At 38.0% G+C, this 18,642-nt stretch overlaps 2 protein-coding genes across 7 annotated transcripts in view; one reads left to right on the top strand and one right to left on the bottom strand.

Annotated features, from left to right (window-relative positions):
• The window catches only part of ptpn22 (protein tyrosine phosphatase non-receptor type 22), a 24,963-nt gene extending 19,004 nt beyond the window's left edge, over positions 1–5,959 (top strand). For all 6 annotated transcript variants that reach the window (XM_051879920.1, XM_051879917.1, XM_051879918.1 and 3 more), the window contains 3 exons: positions 1,610–1,640; positions 1,782–1,916; positions 3,675–5,959. In XM_051879920.1, coding sequence (XP_051735880.1) covers positions 1,610–1,640; positions 1,782–1,916; positions 3,675–3,736 — 228 coding nt within the window. In that variant the 3' untranslated portion in view covers positions 3,737–5,959. The remainder of the gene's footprint in view (positions 1–1,609; positions 1,641–1,781; positions 1,917–3,674) is intronic.
• LOC127504839 (lysine-specific demethylase 9) lies at positions 3,675–18,642 on the bottom strand. Its single transcript, XM_051879922.1, has 7 exons — positions 17,231–18,642; positions 15,779–16,407; positions 14,003–14,140; positions 11,547–11,689; positions 11,295–11,462; positions 11,075–11,183; positions 3,675–7,742 (listed from the first exon to the last, which is right to left on the bottom strand). Exons 1-7 carry the CDS (start codon positions 17,811–17,813, stop codon positions 7,161–7,163), a joined length of 2,352 nt encoding a protein of 783 aa, XP_051735882.1. The 5' UTR covers positions 17,814–18,642; the 3' UTR covers positions 3,675–7,160.

Below are 18,642 nucleotides of genomic sequence, written 5' to 3'. Positions count from 1 at the left end.
GTTTGACCACTGTGCTCACTTCTTGCATTTTTTTTTACAGCCGCAGCTGTTCTAAAAAGCAGCACTCAAGTTAGTCACTGTGAAATCAAAATTGACAATTCTTATTTTTTAATGGAATATTGCAGTATTTATTATAAAGGATTTCATGTACCCTCAAAATCAAAATAACTGCCGCAAGGACGGGACAACCTGTCACTCACTGAGATCACAGCAATAGCAAACCCTACTGATCCAACGATTCAATCGATTTCCGATAGACAAAATCAAGTCCTGCCCTACACTTTTTTATTGTTCGAGAAGCTGTTTCACTCAGACATACGTCACAACAGGAAAGAAGAGACAATCGCAACTTCCGTTTCATACTGACCTAAATGGATTAGTTCACTTTAAAATGAAAATTACCCAAGCTTTACTCACACTCAATCCATCCTAAGTGTATTTGACTTTCTTCTTTCTGATGAACACAACTCCACATGGCTCCAGAAGGTTAATAAAGGCCTTCTGAAGCAAAGCAATGCGTTTGTGTCAAAAAAATATCCATATTTAACAGGTTATAAAGTAAAATATCTAGCTTCCGCCAGACTGCCTTCTGTATTCAACTTACGAAGAAAGTGTAACACCTCTCCCAGTTCAAAACGCTTACACTACGTCATAACACCTTTCATATTCAACTTACGATAAAAGCGTAACTGACGCAACGTCAGTTACACTTTTTTCGTAAGTTGAATACGGAAGGTGGTCTGGCGGAAGCTAGATATTTTACTTTATAACTTGTTAAATATGGATATTTTTCTTACACAAACGCATCACTTTTTTAATGTTTATAATGGATGGATGCACATGGGTTAAATGCACACTTTTGTCTGTCAATTTCACCATATTTTGCATAAGCATTTAAGATGCCATGTCAAGTTAAAAGAAGTTCAACTTTTAAAACTGCGTGCGAGTATCTCGCATTTTTAATTGCTAGGACACGCTACGTTTTGCATTCCACTGCGCTGTTTTTCTATGTAAACATTTGCTAGAAGGACGTGTTTGAACAAGGGCAGTCATGGCCTAATGGTTAGCGAATCCAATTGGCAACCCAAAGGTTGCTGGTTCCAGCACCGGCAGGAAATGGCTGAGGTGCCCTTGAGCAAGGCACCTAACCCCCAATCGCTCCCTGGCGCCACAGCATAATGGCTGCCCACTGCTTCGGGTGTGTGTGTCCACAGGTTGCAGTGTGTGTGTGTTCACTGCTCACTACTCTGCTCCTAATGCACTAACTTGGATGTGTTAAATGCAGAGGACAAGTTCTGAGTATGGGTTACCATACTTGGCCTTCACGTGTCACTTTTACTTTCATTTCACTTTCATTGCACTCATGTCTCAAAACTTTTGCAGCGTCTCACGGCATGACACAAGTCCACAGAGCTCAAGTTAAGAAGTTAAACTTTTTAAAAAATGTGCCTGTAGACCTTTGCGTTATTTTTTCCATTCCAAAACCGTGCCTCTTGCATTTTTCAAAGCAAAAACGTGTTCTGTGTGAATGGCCTCTTATGTGTGGACAGTACTTGCTTTGGATAAAAGCACATTCTATAAATGTAAATACATATTTCTTTTCTTACAGAGTATTAAGTTTTTGAAAGGAAGACAGAGGCGTATGTATAATAACCACTTCTATTTTTTCTTGTTGACACAAATAATTCTATTGCATTTAACTGTATTAAAATAAACATTTAAATCAAATGACATGCAGCTGCATGTGTGTGGCTTAAACATCATGTTACTGTCATTTGCAGCAAAAACAGCTCCGCCTCCGATCCCGCCCCCAGCCCCACCATCAGCCCCATCTACAGCCCCACCTTCAGCCCTATCTACAGCCACGCCTCAGTCTGTTCCACCACCCTATGGTGCTGCTGTTGGATTCTTATTTTGTAAGCTATTGCCTCCTTTTAAAGGTTCAGTGTGTAAATTTTAGTGGCATCTAATGGTGAGGTTACGAATTGCAATCAACAGCTCAGTCCACCGCTCACCCCCCCTTTTGAATCACATAGAGAAGCTACGGTGGCCGACATAGGACAAAGATGTCATTTGAGACAGCAGAGAGTATTACTACTTCTTCTTCTTTGTGCGTATTCAACATAGTGACGATGCAAGCTGCCTCTAAAAACACCAACGAAGAAGAAGATGAACAACATAGTGATGAAAAAGCAGTTTGTCCATTTAGGGCTACTGTAGAAACATGGCAGCGCAAAATGGCGACTTCCATGTAAGGGGACCCGGTGTATGTAGATAGAAATGGCTCATTCTAAGGTAATAAAAACATAACGGCTCATTATGTAAGGTCTTTATACACCCAGGGCTTAAAAACAAAACAAAAAAAATTCAATCGTTTCACTCCGAGCAGAATCGGTATTTTAACGTTTCTGTTCCAGCGTTCCTTCTGTATTATTAACGTTCCGAAAAACGTTCCGGTTAATAACGTTATTTTTTTTAACTTTTTTTTTGTTTGTTTGCATGTAGCCTACTTAATAATAATAATAATAATAATAATAATAATACGTACAGCATTTTATTTATTAAAAACAAAGAGTATTTGCCGATTTAGCCAGTAGGCCTAATTATCTTTTATAACAAGATTCTGTCCAAATGTAAACCTATTAAACGAAAGGAAAAACTATCAACGATTTATAAAGTATAGGTAAAAGCAAGACATAATTCATACATTTACAAAAGACACTTAAATAACAAAAACAAGCAGAATGTCTGTTTCCCTTCCTAGATCTTTGGAGTGCGCCTCAATGAACCACTTTCGTTTTGTTAATCTGTAGACCTAATCATATAGTGAAATATTTCGCGTAGCCTATTAGGCCTAAATATTCCCTTTTATTGTATGTGTTATGTAGGCCTATAGTTTTATTCTGTTTTCTCCGTTCACAGAAGCGCTGCAGGTGCGTGATGTGACATTGTGTGAACTCATGTTCTACATATCCTGCAATTTTCGCTGGTTTCAAAACGCACAACAAGCTGCATATTAGCCTACTTGACATTCATTTTCACTTAGCCTAAATGTAGGCCTAATGCTTGACGGTTGGTGACATATATTATCGGAAAAACTAATGCCAGGACATTGCCATTGTGACTTACCTAACCTAAGATGACTTGACAGCTGAGCACGAGCGCGGGCATTTCACTCACTTTGGATGCGTCAACGTCACATTTGCATAGGCTGTACTATTTGAATTCGTGATTGGTTGACTGCCAAATCAAAATATTAAATACAACGAAAAAATAACGTTATTAACCGGTTAATGGCCATTTCAAATTAGCGTTTCTGTTCAGAACGATTAGATTTGATTTCGTTTCCGTTTCTGGTTACGTTCCTGTCAAAATTTCGTTCGTTTCCGGTTTTCGTTTTCGTTCCTTGAACCGGTTCAGAGCCCTGTATACACCACTGAAAACGGTTATGTATATTAAATTGCATTTCCGTCAATAGATCCTACTAAATATTACACACTTTAATACATTTTTTTTTCTTTTTTCACAAAATGTTTTCAAAATAATGTTCTGAGAGTTGACACCAGATGGAGCTACTCCATTTGATATTTCCTCAGTTCATGTTGACACCTGGTAATACTATGCTAATACATGATGTTGTGTGGACAGTTAATGACTCCTTTCTTACTCCACAGCTTTTGGATCTCGTTTTGGAAAGCCTAAGGGCCCACGAAATAAGCCAGAAACATGGGTCTAGTTCATGTCGAAGGTGAAAGAAAAGGAGAACAGACTCGCAAGAAGGGAATTTACTGAGCAAAGATTTCTTTCAGCCTCAGAGAGACAAGCACTGTGGTTTTTGAGGGATAGTAGACCAACCACTGACCTCACACAACATATGGACATTTATACAGATTGTGCCTTTGTCAGAACTTTGACTACATGTAAAGGTATAATGCAAGAAAATGGCCTGTTTGACCTCGCAACTGAAATGTATATAAAAACAAATGATTGTGCAACTAAAGACAAGATAATAAGAGATGATTGTACAGAAAAGTAGACATTTTTATAATCTCATAGGTAATATAAATTAACTTTTTAATGTATTTTATAAAACGCACAGCTGCAGGTAACCATGGCCAATCAAACTATTTCTACATTACATAACTTTGGATTTAACAACAGCACATTTGGTGCCAGGTCTGTTCGAAAGAGACAAAAATGACAAAGGATTGTGAATAACTGTTATCAAGTTTATGGTTTGTGACTGTATTTAACTGTGTTTGCTCATTTGCATATTTTTCTTTTCTGCTACAGTGGAAAAAGTCCCCTTTAAGAAATGCTTCACCTTGGTACACTCATAAAATGGTTTATTTAAAAAAATACAGAAAAAGTCTATGCATTCCATTGCATTTTTACACAATTGAAAAGATCCACATGACAGTTCTATTAAATGTAACTTAGCATTTACAAAACATTACTTTGACTATGTTCATAATTGACCATCTAATTAGTCCTTAAAAATCAATGAAATTGAAAACCTTTATACAAATATCAAACAGAGCAAATAATGAATCAAACACACAGAGCATGCCTTGATCCCTAAGTGGATTTTTCCTATATTACAAACGACCATCAAAAACCTGATCAACACAAAAAAGAATCTAGCTGCCAAAATTCAGAAGAAACATAGAACGCCAAACATCATGTTTATTTTAATATACCATGAAACTGTAAGGTGTAAAAGCATAATCGTGTGTTACTGAGTGGAGAACATGTCTGTATATATGGGAAGATTCATCTTAATGGATTGATAAATAATGACCTCCAATTTAAGTATTAAGTGAAATATGAAAGTATCTTTTCTTTCACTAAACAAAACCACTAATCTGCAGAATCTGAAACTGAGAAAGTGGGGAAAATGATTACTGTTTAGGCTTTCCAACCTGCATATATAATCGTAATCCTAATTAAAAAACAGTGGGAAATATAAGAAGCCGATATGATTCATATTGCACATGATTATAAAATTTCAATGTCATTTACCACCAATTTTTCTATTTTTGCATTGTCGTCCTTTGGTGGCCGATAAAGCGGTCACCTTCAGTTGGTTCTGGATTAGTAGAATTAGCATTTTTCTACAATAATAAATACCCAATCATTACTTATTGCCAGACTTTAAGAAATTCCATCGTAATTAATCCTTTGTACAACTTGTATAACATCAATTAGCTTAATAGCAGACAATTAAAGACTTGATAGAAGGCACTCATTTTTACAGGATGCATTTGATTAGGGAAAGCCATTAGATCATTTTGTTGAAACCATAATCAATGTAGACTGATTGGCTTGCTGGTGTGAAATTACATTCAAATCAGTCATTAGCAATATTTTGGCATCAATGGAGAAGCACAACTACTGCCCACAACCCTTTCAAAAACATTGAATGCCTGCTTTAAGACTAAATCCCATTCAAAAGAACCACATCAACATGTGCAAAAACATTACTGACACGCTACTACACTTAGCAAGTGAAAGCTAAATTGCACTCATCCAACTAAATCGGATGGCATAGTCACCCTAGAATGCTTATCATAAATTACTAAGGACAACTTCAGTTCAAACACATAAGAAACAAGTGTTATGCGATAGTACTGGGCATATACCTTCTGCTACTTTACTTATGATGATATCAAATGTTTTTTGAAGGAGCAGATTATGGGAACAGCAACATACAATAACAGTTTTCTGGTTCAAGAAAAGCGCAGGAATTTATTCATACCACGTTCATGTGTATTACTGAGTTAATTCATATTTGCACTCACTGACTTTCAGAAAAATTCAACAAATGCTTAAAATGGCCGAAGCAACAGGAATAATAATTTGGGACATTAAAAAATAAAAATGGTGACACAAAGACAGACAGAAACACAAAAGTCCAGAGCATAATAAAGTATGATTTAAAAAAAAAAAAAAAAAAAAATCTTTCTGTTCGGAATCTAAAACTACTATGACAGTATGAGCAGGAACAGGTGTAAAATCTGAATGGAAGCTTGTTTAGATGATCCATTTGAATCAAGGGGCCGTTTCCTTAAATAAAGCTCATTCTAACATGTCAGAATTATAGGATCAAGAGCTCAGTAAGTCCCAATAATCTGAACAAATGGATTAGATTACTATAAAACTTCAAAAGTAAACACAGTAGAAGGAGACTCGACCAAATGAAAAGGCATCAGCATGTTGCCCCTGAGTGCAGGTTTGGTTATTACATTTCCATCTAATTTTCTGCTAAAGTTCGGTCTTAGATGGAATATCTCTTCCTAGCCCAAAGTAAAAATGTAAAAGAAAAAGCACAATGGCTTCTGTATACACAACAGACAGAAAATGAACATGACAAATAAAATTTATGACCATGATCTTAAAAGACTGACTATTCTGGACAAAAATAAATAATTAAAATGAACAAACAAATGAACAACCCTCTTGTGGAGGCCATATCCTATTTCCTGCATACATGAGAGGTAATGCACAGGTTCCTCTTTGATAATTACTGCCATTACTCATTCAAAAAATAATTAATTTTCCTTCAAGCAAAGTGTTTTAATTTAAAACCAGAGGATGATCAATGAAAAAGCAAATCTCTCACTTGAAACTGATACCTTCTCTCTAGCCTAGCTTAAATACGTCAGATACTTCAGAGTGACATTACACCATGGGAAGAAAGAAAAAAAAAAGAAAAAAAAAAAAAAAAGACTATTTTCTCTTTTAAGATATGATTGCTGCTCTCCACTTGTGACAGGCACTTTTTTTTCCTTGTTTGTAAAACCAATTAGCAGATCAACATGATGCACATGATGGCCTGGGAAACAACATGAAAAGTCCCTCTTGAGAGATAATTCATCTCATTTATAATAATATATAAACAAATATAAAACAATACTGAGTAATCAGCAAAAATATATTTCAAATTAAATACTTTGGCTGAGAAAAACCTAAAAAGTACTTGTGGGGTCATTTTCTTAACCAAAATCTAAAAAAGAAAAATATACAGTCTTCATAATTTTTAGGCAAAGTCCAGATATTCCTTTTTTTTTTTTTTTTTTTTTTTTTACACTGTGGAATGTCAGTCAAGTCTGTTAGGTGAAATAAAACTCCACCCCTCCACAAAAGGATGGATTCGGAAGTCATTTGGGGAAATCCGTGGACCTGCTGCCATTGAGTGAGGAGGAGTCTGATGCAGGCTCGGTGGGAACCTGTGGAAGCATTTGCTCTGGTGTGGGCGAGGACAGAGGGCAGGACGCTGGGAGAGGGCTGGTCTCCGAACAGGGAGCGGCGGAAACAGTGTGGGCGGATTTAGCCGGTTGTGGAGGCGAGGGCTGCGGCTCTCTGGGTGGCGTAGCGGGCCTCTGGAAAACCAGCTCGTCCGTTTTCGCCACCCCACCTTGTGCCGTGTCTGTTTGTAGCCGGGCGCAGGAGGTGACTTTGGTGTCCGGGTGAACAGGGGAAGAAGAGGGGGGAGGACAGGATGTGGAACACAGGTCCTTGGTCTTAACGTCCTTTGACTCCACCTCCTCCTCTTCCTCGGAGTGGTACTGCTTTAGACGGATGTGCCACGCCAGGCTGCACACGGCCGAGACTGTTTTAAACTGGTGGATCACGTTGCGGGGGATAAAGTAGATGTCGTCATCGCAGAGCTGCACACGAACGTAGCGGATACCTTCCCGTCGTAACTGGTTGAGTTTGGCATCGTCCACCCACTGGACACACTGTAAAGAGAGGGGCATTATGGGAATGCTGACCTATTTTACACCTGCCTGTCCTTACATCATCACCACACCCACAATATTAAATTACTGCTCATCCAACACCACATGTCATCAATAGATCAAACTGTGGTCTAATGCATAAATTATGCATTATCAAAACTTAAACAGTTTTTCAACAGTTTTTTTTAAATGTCTTGAAAGTAATTCAACTCAATATTAAATTCAAAATTACTAATTAAAATGTCTTGTTTATAAAAGTGTATAAAAGATGTTTAAATTTTTTTGATTGACATTATCACCAAAATAGAATAACATCTATTTTACTCCTTTCATTCATCTTTAGAATTTAATATTTCACAAATCAAACAAGCTTCCTGCACAGAGCTATGAAAAATGTATGAAAGATGAAAATGTAGTGGAGGCTACTGTTGTCAATTTCTACGTTCAATACAATACCTCGAAAAAGATTGATATTCAATACTATTATCAATCGATATCATGGGGAAAAATTGGCACAACATTAGAGGCATAAATTGTGAACAGCCTCAGATCAAGCGAAGCAGCAGCGCAAAGCACACGTGAATGGATCATCTTTTTTTCGCTTTACTACTAGTTACAGCATGAAATAAACATGAATGAGCATCAGAAGTAATGTTGAAAGATAGTGTACCAATTACCGAAAACCATATTGTGTCTCATGTAATCACGTCAGCTTAGTAAACAATATGTCATGTAATGTTACATTTACCTCAGAATAGCTATTTTACCATCTTTCAATATTTAATAATTGAATAAACCCATCAAGTTTTCATGACAGCCACCATTTAAATATGAATTGGAGTAGAAACAATTATTATAAAGTTAGCATTATAACTATTATTATAAAAACGTCCTTATGTGTACTTTAAAGGATTAGTTCACTTTCAAATAAAAATTACCCCAAGCTTTACTCACCCTCAAGCCATTCTAGGTGTATATGACTTTCTTCTTTCTGATGAACACAATCGGAGAAATATTAATAAATATCCTAACGCATCCAAGCTTTATAATGGCAGTATGCGTTACCAAATGAGCATGAGCTGAGTGTCTCCATCCACATCCATCCATCATAAACGTACTCCACACTGCTCCGGGGGGTTAATAAAGGCCTTCTGAAGTGAAACGATGCGTTTGTGTAAAAAAAAAAAAAAAAAAAAAAAATCCATATTTAACAAGTTATGAAGTAAAATATCTAGCTTCTGCCAGACCACCTTCCATATTCAAGTTACGAAGAAAGTGTAAACTGGCGTTGTGTCAGTTACACTTTTTCCGTAAGTTGAATAGGAAAGGCATAGGACGTAACGTCTTCAGCTCATACTCATGACTCCTATTTACTGCCATTGTAAAGCTTGGATGCGTCAGGATATTTATTAATATTTATCCGACCGTGTTCATCAGAAAAAAGAAAGTCATATACACCTAGGATGGCTTGAGGGTGAGTAAAGCTTGGGGTAGTTTTCATCTGAAAGTGAACTAATCCTTTAGGTGTTTGTATACAAATTTTAATCTTCGATATTATAGTAACGTAATACCAACTGACTCCCTGTGTAGTTTACAGCATTAGTTGTAAGATTTTTTTCCTTGAGATAATTTGCCATGGACTGTACCTGATATATATCAAAATTAATCAATATTGAATTGTAATCGAATGGTGAAATTTGTCAAAATCTAGTCCTAATTATTATTAAAGTTATATTATTTCTAAGACAAAAATATCTTACTATTGTAATACAACTGCACTGTAAAGTTAAAAAAATATATATATATTTCAGTATATTCATTTTACTTTACAGTAGTGTGATACTTATGACTTAATTTGTTCACTTGCAAGAGTTAAACCCTCAAGCTTTTATTTTGGTAGAAAACTGCAAGGAGAACTTTAAGTGTCTGTGACAACAGGTTTACAAGCGCTTGTCATTACACATCTGTGTGAAATGATGTAATCATCTGTCCACAAAAAAAAAAGTTGTAAATGATGCAAATATAGCGAATAATAATAATAATAATAATAATAATTTTACTACATTTTATGCCAAAAGCGAAGCATGCAAAAACATTCCCAAATGCACATTAAACTCTCAGCATATGCAGAGATGGAGTTCGCTGCTCTAAGAAGATGAAAACACTGGATTATAAGCTGCAAGCGTGTAAATTATCACAGTGAGCACGTTTACATGCACACCAGTAAGCTGATAACTCACAAATATCAGCTTATTGAAATAACCAGTTTTCCCCATTTACATGCAAACCAGTAACCTGACAACGCAAGTAAACCGCATTTACATGACTTAATTAATAAATCGGGTTATTTCCCTGTAGCGACATCAAAAAAATGATCAATTTCGCATCTGACTCCAAGTATTCCATATGTTATGTCAGTTGTGATATTAAATAAAGCTTGCAACATGTCAGCGGGAAACTTATGGCTCACATATTAATTCTCTCATGCAGTTGCAGATGCAGCGTTTTGACTGAACCACTTCTACTTCTGCTGCACGAGAGATAAGAACACATTTTTACAATTTTCTGCACTTGTGATATTTCCTTCTTCCTTTCCCGCAAAATGCTCGCTCCGTCTGGATGCTTTTAAATCTGCACTAAGGATGCGTTTCTGTCACGTATCACACATGCGCACTTCAATAAGCCGACAGAAAGCAGGTTTATGCGTTCACATGCCGCGCGAAATCAGTGTAAGAGGCAAAAAACTACCTGTTCCGACCGGTTTATTCTTAAGCCATTTATGACCTTACTCCAACAAAAGAAAACGGGTTACAGCGTTTACATGACCACGGTCGTTGTCGGCTTAAGCATAATCGGCTTAAGAACGTGCATGTAAACGCACTCAGTGATGCACTTTACTATAAAACATGCAGCGCAATGGACTATATACTTATATGATTAAAATATATACGCTGCAGTGCGGGTCAACTTGATGTTGGAAAAAAGAGAGAGCAAGAAAGTGCAGCTGGTACTAGTGTATTGATACCATGGAAAATGAGTATTAAAATGTTTTAAATATTCAAAATAATATGTATAACCGTCAAAACAAAGTTTTAAAATAATTATCATATAATATAAATATAACAAAACTGACAGCATAATAAATGCAAATAATATTTTAAGAAAGTATATTATAATCCTGTAACAATACTGCTCAGTGCCAAAAATTATGACTTACAATGCATGTTCACTCATAAATTGTGCTAACACAACCCAACTTGCCATGTTAGCCATGACTAATATAAACACACATGCCTACAGTCTGTCCTGTTTAGCAGTTTAACAGCTCCTACCTGCGATACAGGTGGCTCATACAGGTCTAGCTGAAGCCTTTGAACGACATCATTGAAGTCCTCAGCGTGAAAACAGACCACATCTTTGGTTATCCGTGGCCGGTCACTCCTATGAGAGAGGAGAACATTAAATGTCATTTTATCTATAGTTAATTACACGCAGCTTTTTGCATGTACAAGCATGTGCATATGTTTTTGCGTGGCAGATAGTTGCACTCACCATTCCCCAAACTGCACTGCTTTCAGGACACCCACAGCTGCTGTACTCTGCCAGTCGAAGCTCTGGCCAACGTGATCAGCATGGGCTCGTGTCCGATCCTCGAACAGCACCTCACGCGGTTCACTGGTTCTCGGGAGGTAATGCAAGTTCTTGACCTCATTCATTGATCTACAACCAAAAAGAAAGTGCTTTGTGAGGCGGCAAGTCTCTTTTGAGGTGGAATATCTACAGTCGCATCAAAACAGTGCATACCTTCGTCTCTTGAATGGAGACTTGGGCATATCAGCTGTGGGGACCATCTGCTCTCCAGGTCTCACCCACATGATGGGACCATCGTCGCTCTGGGACCTGCAGTCAAGCTTCAGGCTGGACAGGCTTCCCCATGGCAAAGTCATCTGCACAGGCAAACAAAACATAAGTTGGGAAGTTAAAACTGTGCTGTAGCCTTGCCCTGACCATTGTCTCAATTAATTAATTGCAAGAAACAACTGGATGAACACAGTTTTCTTTTCTGTGCAGACATATTTCCTATTGAAACCGGACGTTGAGGTGTAACATATCAAAGCAGACATATCACAGCTAGGGCTGGGAAAACAAATTGATGCATCGCGAATCGAGAAAAATGATTCTGGATTGATTGAGATTTTCCGAATGCGTCGCGATTCTCTCTCGAATCGATTCTGAGCTTAGTTTTTAACAACAGATTGTGCTCTAAGCTAGTTTTTAACCGCACACTCAAATGCTCGTGAAGAAGAGCGCTCGTGCATTCAGCTGAGTCTGAGAATGCACTTGCACCTCAGAATGCTTTTATGACGCGAGATTAATGTAAACAGCCCACTGCAAACACCCTTGTAATTCGCTTCAACCTTTTCTAACTTTACGAATGATTATTTTATAGAAGGTTCTAGTGGTGTGTGTAAGGAATTGGAGAGTACAGCTGTTTCTAAAGCATGCGGTGCCATCTGCTATTAAAAACTAAGCTCTGAAACGATTCGCAAGAGAATCGCTATGCATTTGCAAAATGTCAGAATCAATCCAGAATCATTTCTCGATTTGCGATACATCGATTTATTTCCCAGCCTTAATCACAGCCATGACTTGCAACTTACTATTACTTTTGTGATGCATAATATAATAGTTAATGGATGATATTAGAGATTTATTTTAAATGTATGGATATTGCATATCTAATTGTACATGCTCATTTTCCTTTTTAAATTTAGATATTTACCTTTGCCATTTTGCCATTTAAATTTAGATATTTACCTTTGCCATCTAGCAGCCTGTTTACAATTGGTCACTTCATGCATAATCTCTGATCAGACAGCTATCCGATCGTGAAAAGATCAGGTCTAAATGCCCTACGAAATGTATTCGAGGCGGATATAAATCTGATCGCTCAAACCACTTCAGGAGGTGGTCTAGAACGCATTCCAGTCAAAACTGAACAGGTCTAAATGCATCTGGTTGTTGAAACTACATATGTAAATTTAACTCCTCCCAAAAATACTAAAAAATAAACATGTGAGAGCATGTTATAGGCTAAATAACATGTTATAGCCAGACATGACAGCGCTACTGCATTACGCATCGCCGTAGATTATCAAGATTAGAGCTGTGTATCTATTCAGCAAGACAACACGCAAACTGCTGCAAATCAAACTGAAAGCAAGTCGCAGGCGCTCAAAACACAATCATCTTCATTAAAAGTACTGAGACTAAATTATCTTATCAGTGTTGTTGCCGTGTTCTCTCCTATTGCAGTCTTTGATTTTGAAATTAGCTGATGATAAATAAAATGCATCTCATATTTGTTGCTTTCGGTGACGTGAACTCCATGAAATCTGCATATAGCGTGGGAATTGAAGATCTGATTTATTTCCGTTTTGCGGAGAAACATTTATGTGGCCAAGTGTAAATTCAGACGGTTTTATAAATCAGATAGCTATCCGATCAGAGAAAACGCATGAAGTGACCAGGTGTAAACAGGCCCTAACACTCAAAGCTAATATTTAAAAACATTAATTTAATAACAAATGTTAAACGTAGAGCATGACAAATTTTTCGTTTTGAGATTTGCTATTACAATATAATGTTATAATGTCTAAATTCCACTGAAGCATTTGAAACGATTGATTATAGTTTAATAGCGACCATTTATTAGTTATCAGCAATAACATTATCTGCTTAACAGTTTCTAGATCACATTTTATTGGACAAAAATTATTGTTTGGGGTAAGATAACGAAGTTAGTTAATGAAAATGCAGTTGTTCATTGTTAGTTCACAGTGCATTATCTAATGTTAACAAGATTTTTATAATGTATTAGTAAATGTTGAAATTAACATTAACAAAGATTAATAAATGCTGTATAAGTGCAGTTCATTATTAGTTTATGTTAACTAATGTAGTTAACTAATGTTAACTAATGAACCTTATTGTAAAGTGTTACCAAAAAAAAAAAAAAAAAAAAAATTTATGAATATTAGTGTATAGATCTCCAATTTAGATGTTTAGAGATCTTTAAAAGTACAGGGATGCAACCAAAATCTTTACATAATTGTGCAAGACAACACCATTTAGCTGGATCCAAAAGCCTAAGAAAATCAACTGACAAATAGTAAACTGAAACACACCATTTGCACTACAAAGCTACCAAATGCACAAGGTCTTTCAAACTCACTCATGTCCGAGAGATTATTTCTAACCTTAAGAAACGGAGACTCCTCAAGCATGTCCAAGAACTCTGGAAAGTAATCGCCCACTTCCTCATCTACTGCACCGACCAGACTGATCTGCCTCATGGGACCAGCTCTATATGTCCCAGAGCAGTATGTTCGGCTCACCTGCAACACAAAAGCACTTCAGAGCCAGGAAATAACCTAACACACACTCTTTATCTTAGTGCTGCAATGTGTAAAAAACAACAAAAAACTAAAATGAACCTTAATGCAAAGTTCAGCATTTCAAAGCTTCATGATAAAATAAAAAGTTTAAAGGACTGTTCACATCAAGAATGATAACTATAACAATAACTATAACTATATTAGCATCCACACCAATGCATGATAACGATCCGTTTATTATAAGCGTGTGCTGCAGTTATGCGAGTCTTCTGCTTTAAACGCTCAAGCTCTTTAAAGTCAGGTGGATTTCGATCGGTTGTCAATGTTTTTATCGTTCATCAACAAAAATTGTCCTGAAAGTGATTCCAATGATACTGTTCCTCTGTGTCGTTGTCGTTATAACTGTGGTGCGAAATGAAATTAGAAAGATTATCAAAACATTATAGTTTTCGTCCTTGGTGTAAACAAGCCTTAAAGGGTTAGTTCACCCAAAAATGAAAATAACATCATTTATTACTCACCCTCATGCCGTTTCACACCCGTAAGACCTTCGTTCATCTTCGGAACACAAATTAAGATATTTTTGTTGAAATCCGATGGCTCAGTGAGGCCTGCATAGCCAGCAATGACATTTCCTCTCTCAAGATCCATTAATGTACTAAAAACATCAGTTCATGTGAGTACAGTGGTTCAATATTAATATTATAAAGCGACGAGAATATTTTTGGTGCGCCAAAAAAAAACAAAATAGCGACTTATATAGTGATGGCTGATTTCAAAACACTGCTTCATGAAGCTTCGGAGCGTTATGAATCAGCGTATCGAATCATGATTCGGATCGCGTGTCAAACTGCCAAACTGCTGAAATCATGTGACTTTGGCGCTCCGAACCGCTGATTCGACACGCTGATTCAAAACGTTCCGAAGCTTCCTGAAGCAGTGTTTTGATATCGGCCATCACTATATAAGTTATTATTTTGTTTTTTTGGCACACCAAAAATATTCTCGTCGCTTTATAATATTAATATTGAACCACTGTACTCACATGAACTGATTTAAATATGTTTTTAGTACATTAATGGATCTTGAGAGAGGAAATGTCATTGCTGGCTATGCAGGCCTCACTGAGCCATCGGATTTCAACAAAAATATCTTAATTTGTGTTCTGAAGATGAACGAAGGTCTTACGGGTGTGGAACGGCATGAGGGTGAGTAATAAATTACATTATTTTCATTTTTGGGTGAACTAACCCTTTAAGGCAAAATTGACAGTAATAAGGTGTTTAAAGACTGCCACAAAAATGAACAATTTCAATAGGCTATGTGATTCCCATGTTTCTTAAAAGAATTAATTCGAAAATGGCAGTTTGTTTTGTCTCCGAGATGCCAGAGAAACAGCCTAACAGTCCGGCCGCAGGTAAATTTGGTCTGCTTCACTTACTCAAGACTTCTAATGTACTTTGAACTGACACCTTTTAGCCACCTGACTTGTGTAAACAAGAAATTCAGGTGCTTTAACAGTCCTCTAGAAGTAAGTATGGCTAAATAGATTTCATTTGCCAGTTACACATGCAAGGCATCAATGCATACTGGCAAAAACATGCCATGGCTTGAAGGTACAACAAAGCGCCACCCTACCTGGGAGTGGAAGTTGGCAATCGTGGTGGTCTCAATGTCCTTTTTACCAAGAATTTCCATCTTGACAGGCGTATTTGGGAAATTGAAGGCAAAGTAGTCCAAGAAATCGGGCAGGTAGGAGGCCGCTCCATGCACCACGGCGAGTGCGTAGCGCGCAGCTCCTTTCGGGTGTTCAGCGAAGGCGAGATCCAGGAACTCCTGGGCGAATCTTTCAGTGTCCCCGGGCCGCAGTAAGGACAGTTCATCTGCATAAGCATGTAGTACTGATGCCCCTCCATTGGGCTGCTTTTCCTCATGGATGAGTCTGCTGAAGGAGGAGTTGGTCTGAAGCCACGAGCTGCGGATGAAGTGGTCTTGGTGCGAGAGGAACGGCTTCTTCCCAACTTTGGGAGTGTGGAACTCACCAAAGCCCGGACAAGACTTTTCATCTTTGATGTACGCGTGTACGACAGGGTCTTCAGAAAGAGGTGGAGCATCTCCTGTCAATCCTGCACACACCGTCTGCACCTCTTTGTTGTGTACGTGTAACTTCTTGCCACGCTCATCTTCACGATGCCGCTTCTTCTTTTTCTTTTTCTTTAGGAGGTATTCCTCCAGGGTCTGGGTTTTGCCATTCTCACTGTGGGGCTCTGAAAAGATAAACAAAAATGGCAGAACATTAAGTAAACATCGATTGTACATAGCTTTTAGGTCTTTACCTTGTAAACGTGAAAAAAATCTCACAAATGAATTTATGTCTACTTTGTGTGGTAATCAAAATACAACACAATTCTGGTCATTTGTTGATCCAGAAATAAATCATCTCTATCAGATGCTCTTGCACCATATATAATACTGCATTTATCTACCATGGTTTCAGGCACAATACCATAATTACTACAGTTGTTGTTATTAACAAACTAATATCCAATACTTTAAAAAGTAACGTTATTTTGGCGGTAACATGGTATAATCATGACAACATACGGTAATACTACGGTACTGTAATATAGTACTGAAAGTTTACCAAATACAGTACATGATACTGTAAAACGCTTCAAAGAACATCATGGTATTGTGTCCAAAAACCCTGGTATTATGGTATCGTGTTGATAAAAAAGCTATAGTAGTACCATGATACTTAGGTTTGTTAAATTACAGTTTAGTGTAGTAACAGCGAGTTTAGTAAACAAGACAGATGTAAAGAGAACACCGCTAATACTAAGCAAAGAAAATGATAATAAGTTATAGGTTTAATTAAAATGTACTTTCATAGCTGTGAAAACTTTCTTCCTCAATAATATTTAGCAATACTGCTCATCTGCACGTACACCGCGCTCGTGTGAATGGGGGCGTGCTCGCGCATGGGTTAGCAGCTGAGGCTAACGGCACTTTCTCCGCTCACTTCTCAAGTTGGAAGCCAGCCAGAAATGTAAAATCGTTTGGCTTACGTGGAAACGCCATTAAAATTACCTTTCTTCTTCTTGCATTCCTCCACTTTAACGTTCGCCTCGGCGTTTTCCTTCTTGGGCTTAAGTTTCGCGTCCTTCTCAATGTGTTTGGGCTTGTTATTGAGGGGCTTGGCCTTCGCTACTTTGAGCGGCGTGAAAGTGAACAGCGGGGAAGGCGGCAGGACCGTCTTCTGCGGGACGTGGGCTGCTGGTGTCACTTTGCGCGGCGGCCAGACCGGAGGTAATTCTTTCTTGGTGCTGTTGTGGTGATGATGGAGAGGATGACGGTGTTGCACAGGTACCTGCTCTTTGCTGAAGTTGCGCGCTTGGCTGTTCTGTTGTTGGTGCGGTGGATGCGCTCGTTGTTGGGCATGTTGGTGATTGTGTTGGTGGTGATGTAGCTTTATTTTCTTCGCTTCCTTCTCCGATCTATCGCGCTTGTCATCTGACGGCGAACATTCTCGTTTTTTCTTCTTTTTCTTCTCTTTGGTGGCTTTGTCAAAGCTGTCCCTGCTCTTCTCCTCTACTTTGACGCGAAGCAGATCGACCTGTGCAGCCATTTTGCACGTAAATTTAAAAGGCTTTAAGAGGGACTTTTTGCGCATGTCTATTGGGGGTTGTAGTTCTTTTGTCTGTAGCCAATCGGAGTTAACGCGTTTGTAGTTTTTCCGCTCAGAGCGCGCATGCGCACAATCTGTAGCTTTGTGGGTAGTGATGTTTCTGTACTGCTATGGTTCAAGGGATGCGTGCGCTACTGCACGCACCTCGTCCAGTGGCTGACGTAATGCTGTAGCAGCTTCAGGGGTTGGGCGGTTCCGTTTCGTTGAAAGGAGATATGTATTTCTATGCGCTCTGCGTTGAGCTCAAAACCAACAAAAGAACAACACACGACATCCTGATCATAGTTGCGCGGTGTCGGATTTCTTCCGTGGGCGTTTACGCGGGACGCTTTCTTGCCTTTCATTTGTTCTATTTTTGGATGATCTATGTTTACAACATGCGTCAGGCGAACGTCTTCGGCTTTTGCGTCGCATCTGCCTGTCTGGCGGCATGAGTGTCATATTAAAAATGGCGATGAACGAATCGTTTTTGCGAGTCGGATCTTTTCAGGAATCTGTTGAACCTGTTTACAGAACGGGTCTGAGCGTTTCTATTACGACTCGGTTCGTGATGCTTTTGAGTCAACAACTCATTGACTCGTTAAAACGAGAAGGGATGGTAAGAGTTTTAAATAAATAAAGAATTTGACTGGGGCAGTGAAGAAATGTTAAATTTGATAAAATAATGGAAATGTATTGCTTGATTGTATGACTTGTTTTATCAACACATAATTGGTTTAATAAATACAGCCTTAAAATCTGAAAAAGCTTCCAAGTTTATTTTAGTATTTAAATGTAAATGCATAAGAGGTTCTAAATTACTGTTTGTTTGTAA

The sequence above is a fragment of the Ctenopharyngodon idella genome, chromosome 22, assembly GCF_019924925.1.
Source record: "Ctenopharyngodon idella isolate HZGC_01 chromosome 22, HZGC01, whole genome shotgun sequence".
NCBI classification, from domain to species: Eukaryota; Metazoa; Chordata; class Actinopteri; order Cypriniformes; family Xenocyprididae; genus Ctenopharyngodon; species Ctenopharyngodon idella.
Note: the sequence above shows the minus strand (reverse complement) of the source record. Positions and strands in the feature narration are given on the sequence as shown.

Excerpts from the sequence above, each read along its gene's own strand:
- LOC127504839 (XM_051879922.1), bottom strand. The coding sequence starts at position 17,813 with ATGCGCAAAAAGTCCCTCTTAAAGCCTTTTAAATTTACGTGCAAAATG. Across the intron at positions 11,690-14,002 it reads AGGAGTCTCCGTTTCTTAAG|ATGACTTTGCCATGGGGAAG; the intron begins GTTAGAAATAAT and ends TTGCCTGTGCAG. Across the intron at positions 11,184-11,294 it reads GCAGTGCAGTTTGGGGAATG|GAGTGACCGGCCACGGATAA; the intron begins GTGAGTGCAACT and ends CCTCTCTCATAG.